General features: G+C 41.7%; 1 protein-coding gene across 2 annotated transcripts in view; it reads right to left on the reverse strand.

The window, feature by feature from the left end:
• The window catches only part of sema3fb (sema domain, immunoglobulin domain (Ig), short basic domain, secreted, (semaphorin) 3Fb), a 77854-nt gene extending 57245 nt beyond the window's left edge, over positions 1-20609 (reverse strand). For both annotated transcript variants that reach the window (XM_064306303.1, XM_064306302.1), the window contains exons 1-2: positions 20206-20609; positions 14301-14453 (exon numbers count right to left, since the gene is read on the reverse strand). In XM_064306303.1, coding sequence (XP_064162373.1) covers positions 14301-14412 — 112 coding nt within the window. In that variant the 5' untranslated portion in view covers positions 14413-14453; positions 20206-20609. The remainder of the gene's footprint in view (positions 1-14300; positions 14454-20205) is intronic.
• Between the last annotated feature and the right edge of the window lie 1352 nt (positions 20610-21961).

Here is a 21961-nt window from a genome sequence, read left to right on the forward strand (position 1 = left end):
TCTCCCCCTCTCTCTATGTGCTCTGAACCTGCTTGTCTTCCCACAGAAAGGCAAAAGGGCCTCGCTGATGTCCTGGGAAACGCGGCGGGATGCCCCTCTGGGGACAAATGAAATATCATCACCATGCTAAACACAGTAAAGCAGCAATAAAATATTCATTAACCCAATTCAAAGGCTAAGGAAGAAGCAAGCAGCCAAGTTAGGAAGTTAAACAGAGACTTCATTAAGTTCACCCCCACCCTCTGCATAATAAATATTTGCAAAACAAGACAAAATCTGGATGAACTTTTGGAAAAGTGCAGGTTTTCTTGGTACCTTGGATGCTGTTTTCCCCTGATCTCTGATCCCAGAACAGGAAGCTCATTTCTTTGGTACAGGTGCACAGGCACATGCACACATGCATGAGAGTGCATATCAACATGTATTTGAACAGACTTCCTGCATGCATATGGAGAAGCATATTTATTTGCCCCTACTTTGGTATTAGGGGCCCCACATGGGCCCTAAAGCCTGGCTCCACAGTGCCCTGACTATCTAAGAGGATTTTCCCCTGTCACTCTGAAACACAATCCCCGCAGAATTCACAGCCATGGACGGGTGACCTCTGCTCCGCCATTGTTATAAATAATGGTTTCCCAATGGCAGAGCCCCCTGAGTCTCTTAGGGTTGTGGACCACAAGGCATCGACGGGGGGGAGATGATGTTCAGAATTATAACCTGGCAACCTGATATCCTAAAAACAGCTCACTGAGTATGATAAAGAATGAAATGCGTTATCACAAATGATCTTTCGCTGAAATACATAAACAGACAGCTCTGCCAGGTTAAAAAAGAAAGATCTATTGACCTTAATGTCTACTGAAAAGCTCTCTCCTACAGTGCATTACGTCATACCATTGCCCAACTCTTGTAAATAACAGCTAGCTGTCCCCACTTGCATTTGTAATCCACACATTTTTTAAATTGTAACAGAGGACTTGATGTTGACATGGCAAATGCAGCCAAGAGGGAAACTGCAAACAAGAGCCTCACTTTATCTCCAAGTGTTGCTTAGCAATCAAAAGTTCTACATTTTGTTTTACACTGGTAGGCAGCTACGCTAGTAAACGTTTATATATTTTCCCATTAGGTGCCGTGACCCATGGTGTGGTATGCAACAATATAAACAGACATCTGTGTGCTGAGGAGGCATTCATTGACAAACGCCTTATGCCAGTTTTGCGCCCGCCCCCGGGTCTCTCAGAATGTGAATGAAGTTTGTGAATGAAGGGCTAACCCACACAAACGCCCCGCTGGTATTGAGCCATAGAGCCCCTAGAGAGGGAGGAGTGCGGAGGCGACACTGACAACAACAGGAATGCACACTACGGGTCCCCTTTCACACCCCCCAACTGGAGGCAGCTCTTGAGAAAGGCTGAAGAGATGGGCTTGCAAACAAAAACAGGCTTGGGGTGCGGGGGGGGGGGGGGGTGGAGGGGTTGGAGTAAGGAGGAGGGTTGGGGGGGGGGCCTGGCATCACATCAATAGACGCTCATGAGAGATTCATCTCCTACGGTAACTATTAACACCTACTCCGCCGACTCACACAAACGTCCAGGACAGTGAAACAGCAGAGCGAGCGAAACACAATGCTTCAAAAGCTGCATCAAGCCGCGCACGGCTGCTCTCAATTTCCCCGCTCGGCACATAGCTCCGTCATACTTTCGTCCTTTTCTTAGAAAGGACTGGGTCTGGGCAGGTAGAAAAGAGAGTGTTAAAAGAAACAATAGCTACGCCTTCATAAATACATTATTTAAATGAATGCATGAAAGTCTATCCGAATGCTTATACAAGTAGGTCCACCACCAAAGAGTACATTTTTGACTATTCATATTGTTTATCGCTTGCAGAGGGCGCAAGCATTTTATTATAGCATTTAAGTTTGGGTCCACTGGAATAAATACATTACGTGTTTAATCCCTAAAGGATTATTGCTCACAAAAAGCGTGTCCACCCAATTTAATGATTCTGTTTTTGTGCATTTTTCACATTTTGGCTGCATGTTGAGCACTAGCTGTAAAAGGAAATTATGGTTAAAAGAGAATGGGACTAAAGTTCACAATCATTTCCAAAATATTCTGGCTCCAGTGTAATGATCAGTACTGGGATATCACTGTCATTGACAGGCTGGTTATTCACCGAAGTTTCATACTCTCCTTCAGACATGCGGTGAAGGTGATGAGAACCAGGGCCCGACTGGTGTATACAGTAGCCCCCCGAAATCCAACACCCATGCGCCCTGCACTTCCCATCTCCTGCGGATAGCAGGTCTAGGAGCCACTGCCTCTTTACCCTCCCTGCCGACACACATCTGACACCCTGTACTGTTGCACACAGGGTCAGCAGAATGCTATATGTAAACCACACCGAGAATGACAGAGTGCGTGGCCTTGCTTTACTACAGAACATAGTCCTTAATGGAGAGAGAGCGAGCGCTGCGCATAACCATTCTCACAGAACACGCTCCTCCTTCTCCCCCCACTCGAGTGACCACAGCCCCCTTCACACCCCTCTTCCCCCTTTTCTGGAACCCAGACATTGGTCGGACTAGCCACGGGACAAGGCCTCTCCCCTGCAAACTGTCCAAATGTTGTCAGAGTGGCTGTATGGGTCACCGGCTGCAGAAACTGAATCCAGAGCTGACAGGCAGAGGGTAATAAACGACGGCAGGCTGGATAAACACAAGGGATGCTGCCCTTGACCCCACTCCTCCAAATTTCACCCGCGGGTCACACCTCGCGCAGTGACCTTTCTGGAGAGAACTCCCACACCGCAAGCTCATCTGGAGGGCAGAGGGCATGTGTGTCCTTCTGTCTGTATGTATCAGTGTGTGCATGCTTGTGCACTTGTTTATTTTGTGTGTACCACTCTTATTATGGTTCTCACATGATAATCCACACACACACACATGCCCCCACGCACAGATGGACTGACGGACCGATGGACGCACTCACACACGCACACACGCCATAACCTTTAAACCATTTCATTCAGAGTAATGGCTAACCAACACTAGCCAAAGTAACATTAGCAGATGGCCTCGGTGAAATGTACAGAACTCAGTACATGTGAGGAGAGGAAAGGATGAGAGCTGACCCCTGTGACTTCAGGAAATACCGTCTAGCCAAAGAGCTCAAGCGTTTTTCTCAGCTTCCAACAGAATGAGCAGTCCACTCTGTGACAAATAATTAACAGCAAAAGATGAGAACTACCACTACAGCCAGGCCAAACATAACAGTTCAGCCATCAAAAAGATGCCCCTCAAAATATGCTCTTTCCTTTTCATGGAGAGGTGAGAGGGACTGATTTTCTTTACGTTTATGAGGATACAATGAAGAGGCTAGAAAAGACAGCTTTAAGGAAATCCTTCCTGGTCTCATTGTGATTCCATTATGAAAGAGACCCCAGTCTGTTAGTGGTCCACTTTTGTTACACCCCATCATGCTAATGAAGGAAAGAAGCACAAGTCAATGACAAGACAAAGCGACACTTAAGATTACGGTTCAGACAAGCATCTCCTAAAAGTCCTCCGAGTCACCATGACTACAAGTGGTCTTTTCCCAGCATTCCTGCAGAGCTCTTCAGCCTTGCAGCCCTCCGATAGCCAAGCCAGCTAATGACACTTACAACTCCAAGCGCACTATTTAATTCCCCCAGCATTCCTAACTCTTACAAAAACAACTCTTGAGGTGATTAACCCTAATTAATCATTCCTTCAATCAAACTTCATCTCCAGGCCATCAGATAACTGCCAGCAGTCAGTGCGTGAACCTGAGAGGCCAATGTGATGTCCTCAGTCTCACACTGAAGAGATCTCAATGGGTTAGACTTGACTCACTCATAATTGCATCCTGTAATCTGTCAGGGTTACTATTCTACTTGGCACTTAACTCTTCTAGCAGAAGCTAAGGAAAGTTCACTCAGTTTGACAGGCCCTGCTAATAAGCACACGGACACACGGATATGCTTCACAAAGCCACTGGTGTCAGTTATTATTTTTTCGCACAATTGTTTTTGTTGCCGTACTTTGGCGGAGCACAAAGCCTCTAAAACGTACAGGATATCCCTTTGAAGTGTCACTCTGAAAAGAAGGATTCAAGAGAAGAACTTGCTGACATCTGTACCAGACGGCTGTCTGCGATGGCAAGCCGCTACACCTGTTTGACAGGACTGGTCTGCTTTGAGAGAATGAAGTGTGCTATATGCAGTCATGGGAATCAGGGTGCATGCATCACGCCAAGGATGAGGACCTTCATTGTCGGGAACATGTTACCCCACTACACTAGAAACCACACCACAAACAAATACGCACACCCCACTAAACACTGCTTTACTGCCCCTGTGAAGACTCAGAGTCTGAGGCTACAAAATAAACCAGTAAACACAGCAGCTAAATTCTGATGGCCACAAATCATAGTTTTTCCCTTTTTTCAGTAAATGTTTTGCCCCTTCTTATATGACCGAGAGAATGAGGAAGAAAGAGAATAGAGAGAGAGAGAGAGAGAGAGAGAGAGAGAGAGGAGAGAGAGAGAGAGAGGAGAGAGAGAGAGGGAGAGAGAGGGAGAGAGAGGGAGAGAGAGGGAGAGGGAGAACAAGCAATGGGCCATTCATCAAGGAACTTACCGCTGCTGAAAGGAAAAGTGTCTTAAGGGGGAAAACCACAATAATAACTATGATCTACAAGGGGTGTCACGGTCAGAGTAGGGACAACAGAATAAAATGAGTTTCCTTCTTGTGAGCACGGTAACTGCTCCATAGGGAAGCTGTAAACATGGCATCCCTCACTGGTACTCTATCAAGATAGTCAGATTGACAGGTAAAGACAACTCTCCAGTTCCTAAGTCCTCCAGCCAGGAGACTTTTTACTATGCAGTATTCTCTGAAATGAATAGATAAAATGAGCATGCGATTAGAGGTGAAAGCGCTGTTAAACCATCAAGCAAAAAGGGTATTTCTTCCATTAAAAGACAGGTGAATGCGAGTCAGTATTGAAACTAAGAATCTGAGTTTGAGTGAATGTGAAAAACAGAAATAAAGGAAAGGTGGGGTGAGAGAAAGGACCGGGTACTCCTGCTGTCTTCCAAGCCTGCTTATGGTAAATGGCAATAGACATGGTTTTCCAGAATCATCCATAAGAGAGAAACCAAACCTTTGCAAAAGCTCTGTTTGTAAATAAGCAAATCCAGGGTAAATGGCATGGGCTATCAACTATGGTGGCTGTCATACCCTGCAAAGTTGTTGATGTGATAAATACAGGTAAAATTAGATTATATTTATATTAATTTATTTTACCCATATGACTGTTCTGTCATACGGGTAAAAAATGTTTTCTGTCCTGTTAAAAAAAAATTGTGATTCATGATCACTGGATGGAATGTTCCTTCATGGTCATTTGCAACAGATGCAACAACACTGACGTGAAAGATGAGACAGACAACAGTGAGAAACCATAGCTATTTCCTACAGGGGTGTTCTCAATTTCCATCAACATGAGGCTCTGACAGCGATGGAAACCTAATGCCAGCGGACATCCACAGGTGAAAGTCTGACCGAAGGGCATCCTTCTTAAACAGCCCACTTCCTGCGTGAGCTGAAATAGAGTAGAGTGAATTCTGCTCCTGCTCCTTTGCTTTCTCTGCTAGCCCTTCAGAGGGGGGAATCAAAGAGTTGCTCCATGATTAAAGGCACCAGTTAGCCAAATGTATGTAGACTGCACACTGTCACTGGTGGAGCAGGACATGGTGAGTGTCCTTTTTATCTGGGAGACATTCTGTGATACGGCAGCATGCAACTGCACAGCTGTCTTTCCCACCATTGCAGTGCACAGCGAAATGGGGAAATGGAAAGTGATGTCATGGAATGGGGACAGGAAATGACAACATAGGGAGAACATTAACAAGAGCATGCCATGGCATTATCACTGCAATGCATCATTTAGAGCTTGAGAAAACTTTAGTCCGAGTAATATTGTCTCATTCCTTTCCTTTGTCTGTCTCTCTCAGCAGAGCGTGTCCAGCTGTACTGATTGCAACAGCTGTAAGAAAAGCAAGTGTGAACTTTAACCCCACAAAACCCCACCTCCCCACCAGGATCTACCCAAACCTATGTTCCCTCAGACTCCAACAATGAAATTAAGGGCTGGACCACCCACATGACTTCAGAACTTTACAGATTTCTTCACAGGGCTTATGAGCTGCTATTCGACTTGTGCGAACAAAAGTTTGAGGCCCCATCTTGCAGAAACAACTAAAGACATTTCTCTAATACAAAAAATTTTGATTCTTGAGCACATGAAAACCAGTGTTCCAGTGTTCCCACTGTGGCACTAGTGTTTAAAAGTGGGGGAAAAAAGAAACTTCAGAGTGGGCCAAGTGGGAATGATTTACCACAGACTGACAGCACAGGAGGTAAGACTGGAGCCGACACAGATGGAAAATTACATTGTTGTAGCAATGCATACTTTAGGGGTACTTTTGTGGGAAAGCTGTGCAGAGATGTTAGAATACTGTGGTGTTTGGGACATACACTGTAATGCCACCCTCATATGTGACTCAGCTAGATGTTCGTTCAACACCCCCTCGTCCTCCCACACAGCCCCCATCAAAAAGACAGCGTCTATCTGGGCTCGGTCCTGTTCAGTTAGGTATACAGTGAGTGAGCCTTGCGAATGCTGTGATGGCCAGCAGTCAGGGTGCCCCTGACAGTTGGAAAAACAAATATATTCTGATAATGCCAATTGATCCTGAGGCATTGGGTGGATTTGGAATATTCTCTCTCTCAGTCTCATTGCTTGATACAACTGCATGGACCTGAACCGTTTACCATCCACCACATGCAAATACACTGCCGCTTTAACAAGTGTTAAGGGCTAGGTGTCCAAATATTCAGCCACCACTCCCTTCTTCTTTTGCCCAGGTTAAGTACTGTATTTAAATATACCTTCACTTACAAGAGCAGACATGTTTTTCACAATCTAATATACTGTTAGATCAAACTAGTGTGTGAGTCACAGGCAAACTTGGTGTCAGACTAATTTCCTGTCATATTATCTCAGGTTTACAGTAAGAGAACAAAAGCCTGTAATGCTCCAATGATAGAGAGAGACAGACAGACAGACATACAAAGAGAGAGAAAGTAATGGTAAGGGTAGAGGTAAGAGTAAGGGTGAGATATAGAACCAGAGTAATGGAGAAGCTCATATCATGTGACCCTCATTATCGAATCACAAGGAGATCCTGGGATACAAACTGATTGTCAGGGGTGCCCTTGGCCCTGAACTTGCTTTCTGTTGCAGGTCACAGAGAATGGAGCGCTCTGACACAGAGTTCCCCTCTGGGCCTGGTACACCTTTCTCAGGTTTGTCCTGCATGGGAGGTTTGGCCTGGCTGGCGAGGGTAACCTCAATCCACTCAGGCAGACTGGTGTTGGTTGTCGTTTCTCACCGGAGTCCCATGTCTGACATTTCGGCCTCCCATTGACAGCAGGGTATCACTTGGCTGACTGGGTCAACCCAAGGCACTTAGCTCAAGCTCTGGTATCAGTACGGTTGAAACAAGCACTGTTAGAACCTAGAACCCCAATGGGACATAGGGGTTGGAGGGGACTTTATTCTGCTTGATTATCAGGAGTTCTGAGCTTTGGAAAAAAAAAAAAAAACTCCCACACATGTTCTCTCCCTCCTTGAACCATACACAGAAATATATTCTTATCACCAGCGAACACACCGTACCTCTTTCTACTTTCTGTCTTTGTTGGTTCACTTTCACATTTGGTAAAGAGAAACTCAACATAGGGCTACATTCCAGGACCAGTTCATTAGAGAGAACTTTGTAGGTACAGTACGAGTGCAATAAAAAAATGTAAACATAAAATCTTGCTGCACCACATGTAAGTGATGTAAAACATACCCAGATGGAGAAAAAGCACAAGACATTTTCTCTGTGCCACTGAAATATCTCTGAAAATATAGGTTACAATAATTCAAACAACTATGTACATTTGCAAGAATCACATTTCGGTGAAGTTCAAGCGTGGATAATGGGTAACCAGTAATAAAGTGGACGCCACGAGAATTGGCCTGTTCTCTAATGTGTCCTCTCCTGAGAAGTCAGTGAATAGTAGATTCTTTGTGTGAGAGGGCGCCATTTAAGCAAGCTATGACTGCAATAGGCCAGCACTGAGGATATACTCAAAGATGATTTACATTTATACTCCAAAACCTCCAAATGGCTAGGACACACACTTTTACCTGTAACTAGGGGAGACAGCCCTGTAACTGGCAGCATGCTTCACTCACTTACTCACACACTCATTCACACAATCATCAAGCAACTCAAACCTTCATTGAGAAAAGAACCCAATGACTTGCAAAGAAACAACAATGCTTGCAAAGAAATGCTTCATTAAACCCCTAGATGGTGAAAGGTCACTTCCTTGAATAGTACCTATTCAATTCTTTTTTATCCTTTAATACAAGAAGTCTCAGTATGTAGCTAAACCTCAAATAAATAAAAATGAGAAAAAACACTACTAAGTGATCGGATACATATTAAGCAATTTCAACATATCAGGGCTCTCCCTCTCCATAACACCCTGTTACTCCAAGAGGTGGTCCTAACCCCACACCAAAAATAGTGTGTGTTTTAGCCAGAGGACAAAAATAGATGCTGGACGCTCACTGCACTGCGAGAGGACAGACGTGTGCAGGATGGAAGGGTGGGGCACTTCTCTGCCTAAAGAGGAGGCGGAGCCATGTTGCCCTGGGATACGCCCAATGCTGCAGTAGTGCACGGATATGGCGATAATGGTGACCCACATTCTCAGCTCTCCCAGTGGATTTGGCCTCTGTCAGCATCCCTCATTTTCAAGCAGGAGATAATCTGATGTGATGCCATGGCACTTTAAAAGGGTCTTCCTGAGCATTCCCACAACATAGTGTAGTCCCACCTGCAGCTCAGAAACAAGCCATTCCACATTTATCATCTGTGGCTGAATGAAGTGACAGAGAGCCCACACAGACAGATTAATTATTACTAACCTGAACTTGAATGTTCTTCATAAACAAAAATTCACTCCATAAATCCATTGTCAGGTTATCCTCAACTTGCTCTTCATATTCAATTTTAATAAAATTTTTTGTTTATTTACACTAGTCAACACTGAATACCCTAAAATGTATAAACACACATTAATATTATGTTATGTTACATTATCTTACAAGTTTATTTAATTTAAACCCTCAGCCAGTAGGCTGTGAAAGCAACTGATTGCACTGTTAAAACAGACCCAATACAACTGGCTGGCAAACAAGAAGCAACATTTAACCGACACCTGCATACAATCACTCACTATACATTCATTGGCTTTACACTTTCCCCTGCTTTTCAAATATGTCCCTCGTGTTCTGTCCTATGCACCGGGGCCTTGAGAAAACAGCTGATACCAACGTGGAGCACAAATAAATCAATATGTCTCCAGTCATTTGAAACACAGCATACAGATACCGCCAGAGACCAATGCAGGAGGCTGTGGTGGTGGGAGGGAGGGAGGAGGGGGTGGAGTGGAAAGTCAACCTCTGTCTTTACAGTGTCATACTGAAGGCGGCTTCTTTGAGTTTATTAATCATGAGGAAACTTGTTTGCTTCTCACAGATATACACACACTGCCTTATCAGAGCTGATATAGATCAAGGCTAGTTCTAACAGCTTCTGAATCCTGGGTCATTTCTAAGGGCACTGCTGCCCCATAAACCGGATTACCTTGGTGAAGGAGTTTTTAAAAAATTCTTTTTTAGTGTAGAACGAGAACATTTTTAACCTTTCACACCCAATAAAAGAAAACAGGACTCTTTTGGCCTAACGAGGGGAAGAAGCAAAAATGAGCCGGCTTTACATGATTGCACTGCTAAGAGAAATGAATTCTGCCTGTTACAAAGCGTGTGGGTGCGTTGACATTAATACCAATTTGAACTGCAATCATAAAAAGGGCCCTCTCTGGCCATGGTTTGTGTTCAGGCAAGCATTCCAGCAGCTGAGCCACAATATGGCAAAATGTAAGATTAAAACAACATGTTCAGACTTTTCTGTTCAAACGGCTGAGTAATGGCTTCTCAAGGCATTCTTTATTTTCTCTGTATTCTCTTTCTTTCTTTTTATCCGGTGCGCACTCATTTACAACGGGCGTGTTTACGATGTTGAGGAAGAGCAATAATCTGCAGTGTGACACACATAAAGCCGATGGCATCTCTAAAGGAGTTTACATGGAGGCTTGCATGTAAACATTTACATAGCTGGTCACATACGGATGCAGGGATCACAGCCCCTTCACAATCCCTCTGAATTCAGATCTGGCTTTCGCTGCTGATGTAGAAGTGTGTTCCAAATGCGGTGCACTCTGCTCTGTGCCACAGCTCCATGACAAAAATCTAAATCTGAAATAATATTGTGAAAATATCCTTTTGCTATTTGGCTAGATAGAAGGGGGAAGCACAATCTGTACTGACAGAAGAAAAAGATCTACCATTGGCTCCAGCATACACCCAAGAGTCATAGGCAGAAAGTACATCTAATGAAAGCCATGAAACCCATAATGGGTTCCTCATTCAACTTTAATCCCTGCTGGTTCTGGCTGAGGTTTCGGACGCCTTCAGACTGTGTGATTAACCCAGGTCAGGTTCTGTTTTAATGGAAAAAGTGGACTTTCCTCTCTCGGGTCACTGCCAGCTAAGTCCTCACCAGATCCTCCAAGTAATCGATTCTCCACAGGGTCTCCTTTCACACCCCCTTCCTTCTGAGTCTGAGCCTTTTTTCACCCTCACTGGCTATTCCTACTAGAACTCTCCCAGCCAATCAACTTTCACTTCTGACTTTCCTGTCAAAGTCTTCTTTTTTCTACACCAGCTGGGTGTGATGACAGAGATAAGCCTGGCCAAAGTCCACTGGCAGGTCTCTTGCCTTGTATTTGTATATACGCTCCTCAAATATGCTCATTGGCAGTATATGCTGTGGTTGATATCGATCATGCACGCTTCTCTGTACCTGTCTAGATCCAGTTTGCAGCCATAAAACTGACAGCAAATTATCACAACCCTTTGCACTACAGAACAACAGCAATCATGCAGAATGCAAGTCAGATGCTGAAAAGCATTGTGCAGATTACACAATTTCATTGGGTGCTCAATAGTGGTGTTTGCAGTCATTAAAGAAATAGGAGTAACATTTAAAAAAAAAAAATACAAAAGCTGGTTTCCAAAACCACTCCAATACTGTAAGGGTATTTCATCATTTATTTGAGGAATACCTGAAACTACATTGCCTGAGAAAGCGCATCCAAACAGCAACATGATAAGAGAACAAAATAGATTGTGCAATTATTTCAATGAATGAATAAAGTTCTTCATAATATCTCCCCCCAAGGCATCGACACACATATCTTCACATTTGCCTGTAGGCTGGAGTTTTACAGTTGCTATGTGCTTCACTCATTTTTCAAAGAAAGAGGCAAGGATGCAAGGATCAGTGTGAAAACCTTGAGGAGGGAGACTCAGACTGAAGAACACAAACAACACTCATTGACTCTGCCACTGGAGTGGGCCAGGTTCATTAGGAAGAGCCAGGTCCATTTTAATGGCAAACACAAGTGCATATGCTTTAAGAGGTCAAGGTTTTGACCTTTGCGTGGAGCGACAGATCAACTTGACTCGACTCATGCTATTGCTGAGAGGATACCGCCACCACGTTTCTCATTAGAATTTAATGAGCGGCACCAGCATTAACATATCGTATGCGCATTTTCAAATAAAGAACGTCTGTGTGTGCACAAGGAAATCATGTCTGAATTCCTCGCTGTCGCAGGGTCAGCCAATAGAAGCAAGACATGCATTCTCATTAAAATCTGAAAAAGAGCGGAAAAGGCCAGCAGCGCTTTTGTTGTTGGGGGTAGGTTGTGACCATCGAACACCGAACTTTAGCTAATACCTCTCTGGCTGCACCCCAAATAGAGATATTCTAGCTGAAGCTAATTGCAGACACTAGAGGCCATGGTTCATAAAATAATCATATGACAAGTTTCTGGCCAATGGGGAATAAACCATGCCTTTAACATGAGTGTAATGTTAAAACATGATAATATAAGGAGTGAAGGTTGCCATCCAGCCACAGATAACAGTGAAGTTATAATGCAAATACAGGAATAACCAGGAACTCTAAAACCCATTAAACTGGAAATAAAAATAATAAAAACATAATGATTAATACTCTTGAGGATTATGGATGTAGAACCAGCAGAATGTTCAATTTCACTCTGCTAAGAAAGCAACCAAACAGGTAAGTATAAAGAAAGAATTTTGCTGATGTAATGCTGTTTATGCAGACAACAACACTTTCTTAACTCCTCATGTGGGTTTGCTGCTTCAGAAGGCTGGCTTTCTGTTCACACCTAACATACAGAATGCAATAATCCGACAAAAGTAAAGACATTTCATGTTCAAACTAAACCACTTCATGTTGTGTCAGTACACTCCCTGCTCCTGCATTAAACCAGATTACAAAAAATACATGACTACAGACTAAAATGGAATTAAAATGACCCTGGGATCAGTCTCTTTGCATTTCATTACTCTCACGAGAAACACTGAGGATTACCAGTCATTTATGGCAAAGCAAGGTTTCCCTATTTAATTTTTATTTTTTTATTTTGAGCACTCAGCCTGCTTTTCTATATGATCAGCTTTTAATGCACAAGGTGATCTGACCCGAAAGGAAGTGACAGATCCAAGGGGCAGTGGAGACACGTTGCACACACACACACATGCATACACACACACACACACACACACACGCACATGCACGCACATAGAGACACACAGAACACACATAAAATACATTTCAAAGTGCCGGAGATTGGGGGGGGGGGGGGAGTAAATAGAGAAAGAAAATAAACTTTTGAGGCCATATTGAAAAAAGAGGAAATAAATGGCAAGCTCTGGATTTGTACCAAGTGAAGTGTTAAATCCGACTTGATTAAAGAAAAGAAAAAAAAGGAAAAAGCCTATAATAGCGGGCTGCAGTTGCCTTCTTAATGAAGTCAACTCCTGCTCTCCAGCTCTGGGAATGTAGAGCAAAGCAAACACAAGCATTTGCTGTCCCCTTGACTGCAATTGCTAATCGCAGGTCTGATCTCACCACAGGAGGACAGGCTAAGGGGAACATCGCTCTGCTCTGACGATCCAGGCAATTTGCTTTTTCCTTAATCCCTACTCTCTCCATACTCTGATGGTCCCAGGCTAATCCATACAACTGCCACAGCACAAGCCACACAGTGCTGCCGAACCACATTCCACTACCAGGGGTAACAACAGCTATTCCTAAAAACTTGGAAAGATGTATTTGTTAGAGTGCTGTGTATCAGCTGGGGTTAACTGAATTTCAATTTGGCCAAAGCAGGAAATTAATTTTTATTCAGTTATTTAATGGAACAATTGAAGAAAGTAGATTTTCAAAAAAGAAATAGGAACATTTAGGATATATACTATATATATAGCTAATATTCCTACTTTTTTCATTCTAGCTATGCTGCCAAGTTACTTGAACATGCATGCAGGATAGCTCAGCATTCTGACAGTACAGCTGATTGTACATTCTAGACTCTAGATGAGTTACTGTTACTGCTCCTTTTCTGAGTGCAGCTGCTGTTAACATACTTGAGTGCACTTGTGTATTTCTGTGCTTTTTATAAGTCGCTCTGGATAAGAGGCAGCATTCTGTTGCCTTCATTGTAGATTTGATTTGTTTTTTTTTTCGTGGGTTTTTTTTATGTTGTTGTTTTCAGTCACTCTTACTACGTACTGGAGTGAAAACAGCTGTCGGAAATCTCCATAGACAGGATGTTTGAGGGGAAGTGAATTAGAGCCGCATGATTTCTTTCTGTTTGTTAGGAAAGGGCCGTGGTGAAACATGAACACTGTCTCTCCATAACTTCCTCAGAAGTGCTTATGGGATGCCAGATCAGACCACTTATTAATCACCAAATTGCCAGTTCATGCACAGAACCCGCATGAACTGGCGATTTGATGATTAATCATCATGATGGTCCACCAACCACAGGACAAGCTGGAATGGCAGTAAATTGACCTAAATCCCCTCCATTGGGGAGGCTGATGTATGTCAGCCCAGAAACAAGAAAAAAAGGGGTTCACCAGCTCTCCCCAATCTCCAAAAGGCAGAAAACTCTCAGAGGTGTAATGCATGCAGGATGTTCCTTACCTTTGAAGGGGAGGAAGACGCGTGGGGTGGAGAGAGTGTCACACTGAGATCCCAGGGCCCATATCGTCAGAACCACGAGGGTCTGAAATGGCCACTGAGCGTCCAGTAGCATTGTGTGTCTGCTTCCTGTGACAGAGAAACAATCCCAGGTCCCTGAAAGGAAGAGAGGATGGTCTAAGCTAAGGTCTGAAACACTGCTCAGGATTGAGCTGGGATAGGAAAAGGCACCGTTGAAGGATGCGACGACACCAGGCCACAGTCAAAATAAAGGTGAGTTATACGTGCTAGACTGCTTAAACCCAAACCATAATCTCTTGCCCATACAAAGTGAACAGTACAAAAGCCTGGTTAGACCATGATTCATGCATTTTGGAATGCCACTATTCCTGCCAGTATGGTTTTTTAAACAAATAAACCAGTCGAATCCAATGCAAACACTGATGTTTACAATCTTTTGCTTTCAAACAGATAACAGGTCTTTATCACAGATAAAACTAATGTTATAGGAAACTGTTAAATGTCTTAAAATAATCAAACATTCCAGACTGCTTTTATATCTGATGTTTACTGGGTGGTGTGTGTATCTACAACAGTGGCTGTTCATAGGTTTGAAACAGAGGAGACCGAAATCTTAACTCTGTTCAATTTCAGTGAACTAATCATTGCTTTCAACAACTGCTCCTAGTATCGATTATTAGACTAATTAATCTTTCATGATTATTTAAATAAAACAGCTCGATGGAAGTAATTGATGAAAAGGTAAAAATTCAGTAGAAGTAGAAGTGTCCTCTACCCGTGAGAAAATGATGGTAAAGTCATTCAGTGAAATTAAAATTCAAACACTGCAGATTATATGCTTTACAGGTTACAGCAGACACACACCTCAGAAACATGCACTTCATAAAAGCCCCCGCTCCTGTCCATCCAGTGAACATATGCATCATAAAGCACTTGAATAATTGTCCAGATCTCATGCGAGTGCTTCTTTATTTATTTGTATAGCCGTCGCTCTGATATCACTGATATGGTCACTATCAAGGGTGCAACAGTCTCTCAGTCCAAAATACACACACACACGCACACACACGCACACGCACACACACACACACACACACACACACACACACACACACACACACACATCTGTCTTATGATTGAGTGGGGAGGTCTGAGAGACAGTGAAAAGACCACACAGCTGCACTGTGAGTTCCGAATGTCTGAAACATTACTGAATAAGAAACAGTACGGTTCAAAGCTAGAGGATCTCATGCAACTGCCAAGTTCCAGCCATTCCATGCCAAAGAAACAAAATCACTCAGTGGCAAGAACTTCTACATCATAAAGCAATACGAAGCCCAGCTCAGTCTTCTGTCAATTTCAACATACAGATGCAAAGGGGTGATCACAAAATATTTCATTGCATGAAATACATATTTTGTCCTACATTGTTAAACTTGCAACAGTGACATCTTCAAGTATTAATTATCTCTATGCATTTCCTCACCTCTCAATACATCTAATTATCTCTGCCTCCTGTTTTCATACTGACCTTTTAAATTTGAATTCTCACTTACAGACAGTAGTTTTCCTGATGTTTATAGAAGTACTCATAAACTCCAACCATAAATATGCATAAGCGTAGCCCCTTTGATCAAACAGAATCATAGCCTAGCACCCCTAACCAGAGCAGACAGTCCATTCCGACTCATTGAATAGTGTTGTTTGATGTTGAACTGAACCTATGTTCACTACATCCTATTCCGGTGATTGATTATTTTACAGCTAGAGATACCTTCAGCACCCCCATTCACTGATTTAGGGTCCCTCCATAACTACGTCACCTCTATCATTACCTTTTAAATTTGTAATATTCGTTTTTCTACATTTGAGAAGACACAGAGCAGGTTACTTCAAAGAAGACAACCAAAAGTGAATAATTGTCTCAGGCAATTACTGTCATGTCACTTTACTCTCCACGTACAGGTTTCTAGTTCAAAGTAACCATGCACAATACCGTAAAGCAAATGTTCCCAGGGCAAAGATTTTGTTAAAGGTGTTCCTGATTATAAATGAAGCCTATGTAATCAAACAACTCATCATCCTGAATGTCACCAAGTGCCTCTGCCTCAACACAAGTACAATAGTCCTCTGTATGTAGATGCTTTAGGTGCACCCATCATTGAGTAAAAAGCTGTGGCCTTTTGAGAAACTGGCATCAGCAAAAGTGAACTGGAACAATTCAATGTATTGATACCTGGTGAATGGGGAACAGACAGGCTAGTTCCCCCAGAAATACTTAACCAACATAACACGACTTTCACCCTGAAATTCTAAACACCATGAGCTTCATCCTGTGAACTTATCCTGCCACTGTTCACTTTTTCCAGGTAATTTATACTGGGATTCTGATTGTAGATTTCTGTTTCTTACAATCTTAATGAAAATACACTGTGAAGAGCACAGAAAAAAACAGCACTGAAGAACACATCACCCCATATCTAACAAAACTGTAAAAATCCAAGGCAATCTATCTCACTAAACATTGGGTCAAGCTGCAGAAGAGCTGAAAAGATGAAGAAAAGGAGAAAGAGGACATAAATCGTGATATTGTTGAAAAGAATTAATTTACATGCGTGAATGAAACCAGCTGTTCGGACCTCAGCTATTTGCAAGTAATTTGTTAACTATCCTGCTATTTATCTAGTCAAACCCCACTACTCTCCCACCTGCAAGTTACACTGTGCAACACAGGCCAACTTATTAAAAATGCAGCGTTTGACCATAAATCCATTTTACCTATAATATAGCCTTTTTTTAAAAACAATGATACATCTAAACACTATACATTGCATAGGCTACAATATTGCCTGAAGGTAGGCCTGCAGCAGAGAGTCAGTCATCCGCGAAGATAAAGGAGGGTTTATTTATTTATTTATTTATCTATTCATTCTAGTTGGTTAAAAAGGTAAGTTAAAATTAAAATATAACTGCCTATAAAGACTAAAATGCGAATGTTTCGCTTGTTTTACTGATCAAACATGTCGTATTAGTTTTGTCATTTGGATTGTTCATTGCGCGGCACTAAAGTGTTTAACTGCTCTTAACCATTATCGCACATAAAAACAAAGTGCGGCCAATCCAATGCATCATTTTCGAAACCGGTTGACATTATCAATGCCTCAGAAACTAGGGAATGTAAAATAAATATGCCGATTTTATAAAATTATATGATCAAATATCTTAAATTGGCTCATATACGTCCCTAACGGGAATATCTGCCAGCAGGCTATAGTATGAACAAAAATGCATCACGACTTTGGCATTCTTGTTGCTAGGTATACCGCACAAAGAGGTGTTTGATAACCGTCTGGCAAAAAGAAAACAAACTGCTGACTAAAAATCAGTAAATAATTAAAAGGTTTCACTGTTGCGTTTAATTTAATATTGACTAATTTGATGCGATTATATTTAAAACACACAAAAATACATGTAGTCGGGCCTGCCCATGCCAATACCGAATTGAGCAACCATTACAGCTAAGGCCAATAAATACTGCTATATCCTGGCGTAAGGCCTATTTTTTATTTTATTTCATGTTTGGTTTTACTAAAACCTAAATATCTAGTTCCTCACGAAACACATAATTCCCATAATTTGGCAACGTCACATTATTTTATGCATGAACCAGATCTTTCTCAAAATCAGTCAGTGAGTGAATGCCAACAAACACCTGAAGTAGCCTAGGCTACTGTACAAAACGTCTGCTTGTGGTGGTTTCATAACGCTTCCTGAACATATGCTAATCTTTTTTGCGTTGGAAAACCACATGTGGCCCGAAGAAAAACAAATCCAACGAAATCATAATTCCATTGCGTTCTGTCCTTTTGGATATGGCTTTCACATAAGTGAATGATAACAAAGGTAGTCAACGACCAGAAATGTTCATCAAGCTACACGAACATCGATTGCTCACGGCGGCGGGCAAAGCTAAACAAGGCGTATTGGTGACAAGTTTAATCAAAGTAGGCTATATGACAACTCAATTCTTGCATATGAAGTCGATAAAAAGGGATTGCGCTACAATTATTGGGGTTTATTAAAGGAAATAATAATAATAATAATAATAATAATAATAATAATAATAATGCTTGTAATGTAATGTAATGTAATCATCATCATCATCATTCACAGCAAACGAGCTAATATAGTATTAAAGTATCAATTTAGCTAGTACAGTGTTAATATCAGTACATTTTTTATGGTAATCAATTTGCCATGTCGAATTATATACTTGATTATATTCCAATACTTTTGACAACACAAGCAATGACAGAATAGATTTATCGCTAGAACAGTTAGGCTATAAGAACAAACTTTAAGATCTGCGTCTAGCCACTAACTATGCACGACATGGTTGTCTTGCGCCTGTAAATATTAAGCAGCGGGCTTAAACCACATCTTCTAGGGGAGAATCGTTTAACAAACGCAAGATTTATAATAGAAAGTCATGGTAAGATCATTTAAAATACCCAATTACTTTAGGAGGACCGGAGTTACATTCCATTGCATGCGCAAATAATTTCAGGCTCAAGTTGAAATGTGTGGAAAGTAGGCTAATACACGTTGTTTTACAATGTTGCAATAACCTTAGTCATCCCAATGATGATATCTTTCCAGTGAAAACTACCGTGCATAGAGGGTGTTACAATAATCTACGCGAATTTTATTTATTTTTCGTTTGCTTGTGTAGACTATTAGCCTGACACATTTAAAACTACCTTGCGCTTAATGTAGGTTTATTAATGTGTAAAGAAAAATTGAGACCGGTGAGGTATAGCCTAGACCTCGACTCCATCCAGATCTATAGGCTATATTTCTTCAGCCTAGATTTTGTAATAGCATAGTGAGCTACCTATGTAGTTTTAATGGTGGTTTCAATGGTGGTTTCATTTAATGGGGGGTTTCATTCAAATGTATGGATCTGTCATAAGACGTTGGTAGTAGAAGTAGGGTGTAATATTTTATACAGCAGATAAGAATGTCGTTATATAGAATATTTTGATTGTTTAAGTACAATTAACGAAAACATTAGGTACTAATTTACACTGTGGCCCATTTGCTTTAACTGCTTGAGGTTATGGTTAAAGAAAGCACATTGGATTTGCTGTGCGTAGTGTAGGCTACCATTCCACTTTATGCGCGTCCCAGCGCCTTTCTGGCAAGTCTGCTTGAACAGACAGTTCACTGGCGAACTGACTGGACTTGCAAAAAAGGAAGAGAAAGACAGAGAAAATCCTGGCAACAGAAACTGCGTACAGTAAAAGTTCAGAGAAGCCGGAGGTTTAGCACGTTTAACTGTCTCGTTGAGAGATAGAGCTATGCAATATGAGCGCATCACCCGCAAATTACGAGCAAGTTGAATATACCTCAAACGCCTTTAAAACCAGACTACTCATAAATAAACTCTGAGGTAACCAGATATAACACACATTCTTTAACATACACCCACTTAGTATCGCACATGCAACTGGAATTAGTTTTTTAAACTCTGGAAATCAAAGCATTTTCTAAAAGTAATGACTCGGACTCCGAAGAAAAACTCTAGAACCATTCCAATGCATACATAACATCTGCTGCGGCTGCTACTACTACTGCCATAATAATAATAATAATAATAATAATAATAATAATAATAATAATACACAACTCAATTGGCACAGCCAACATATCAAATGTTCAAAAAAGCTTACACACAACTGTAAATTCAATGACATCTGAAGGAACGGTTTGAACAGCTGTCACATCAGTCGTCTGATAATAGAAAATACTGTAAATTTCCTTTATCCTTTTGGAAGGAATGATGCACATTGCCTGCTGTCAGTGAAAAGTTCAAGTAAATAGTTACCTCTTTGTTAGCTACTCTCCGCCACAGGCAGTTGAGATCCCACTCATAAAAGTCATCTAGGAAAAGTCAGGAATCCACTGAAATTGACGTTTTCTAAAAAATATATATATATATGAATAGACAGTGCCGATTCTGTGTCAAATGGCTTGGGTCCCTTATCTTGAAAAGCACTCGAGCTCGGGCTATTTCTGGTCTGATTTGCCGCCACTTTCTGCCTTTTTCATTGATTGAAGCTGAAAAATTCCACTTTAGTATTCGCTAGGATAGTGCGATCTTAAGCAATAGAATACTCCGACTGGCAAATCCTCGAGACGGCCAACTTCAAGTATTCCGTGTTTTCTTTAATTGGTCTGAAAGCTCAAACACCAGGCTGTCTCTCTCTGCGCGATAAGTGGCTCCTGACTGCTGTAGAAATGCGCTGGCAGGTGGATGCAATGCTCTCATTTGCGTTGGACACACCCATGGGGCGTGGACTTACCTTTCCTGCTGCTGCTACTTGCTCCGCCTCCGATAGAGTACATAAGCGTTCAGATGCATTTCACTTCGTTAACATTGACCGAGGAGGGCTACGCACCTTCTTGCATTGAAACGTGAACGGCGCGAGCACGCATTTTGCATGGCTCATTGTTAAAGACAGAAAAGAACAAGAGCAAGAAGAAAGCTACCAACCCGCTAACCAGCTGGCACAGCTGGCAGTGTGAGTCTATTAACAGCATCCACTTAAGGATGGCAGTCTTGGCATAACGGTTCAGATTCTGGGTTTACAGGTAGATTATTGAATTTGATTTCAAGGTACTGCAGTTTTTTCTTTTACTTATATTTTCTGAAACACATTAAAACCTATCCAGATGGTTTATATGCCAGTTGCTTTTTAACATGTCAGCTATGTAATTTAATAATGCATTTTGTTTATTCAAATTACTGAAAAATATGTGTGGTTTTGTGGTATTGTACTTCTTGCATGTATGTGTAAATGTTGCATCCGATGCCAATTATATATATATATATGTGTGTGTGTGTGTGTACTGTGTATATTTTTGGTGCACTAGTGATGGATGTGGTTTAGAATTGTCCTCAGGCTCCACTCTTCCAGTGCTTGCTTTGAAAGCAAATCCAGTGTCCTGCAGAAAATTTAAAAAATAAATTTAAAAAACTTGACTTTTCTGACATTTCTGAAATACATTCTAAATTTTAAATCTCAAATTTTTTGTATTATCTGTGCAACCATCCAAAAAGCAGAGGAGATATAATGCCAGTCCCCCCTCCTCTCTCTTTCTCATTTTGGCAGAGACTCAATATGTCATGGCACATTCTTACAGGTCAGAATGAACACACCTGGCAATCTGAAAAAAAAAATTTTGTCAGTTGATTTGGGTGGGGAGGGGGGTGGGCGGGCTGGGCATCATAAACAAAATCAGAGTGAAGATTGGGTGTTGGAAAGTCTCACTGCACTCATCCTTACCATACAGTATTAGTGAATGCAGACTGCAAGCACAAATGACTGATGTACTGTTATTCTATCTGATAGACTGTTGTGTCCTGCATGTTCCTGTCCCCTCTGGCATCTCTGTCACCTGTTGGGATATTTCCGTATCAGAGGGTATAGAACTGCATGCTGTCATAAGTCTTCCTATTTGTCTCTGCCAAATAAAATAAAATAAAATAAATGTTTAAGACTTTCAATATTTTTTAGTGATTTACGGTCTCCGCAGTACAAACTCTGTCAGGGTGAATTTCATGGTTGAGTGAAAACATC

This window comes from Anguilla rostrata, chromosome 13 (genome assembly GCF_018555375.3).
Source record: "Anguilla rostrata isolate EN2019 chromosome 13, ASM1855537v3, whole genome shotgun sequence".
Classification (NCBI taxonomy): domain Eukaryota; kingdom Metazoa; phylum Chordata; class Actinopteri; order Anguilliformes; family Anguillidae; genus Anguilla; species Anguilla rostrata.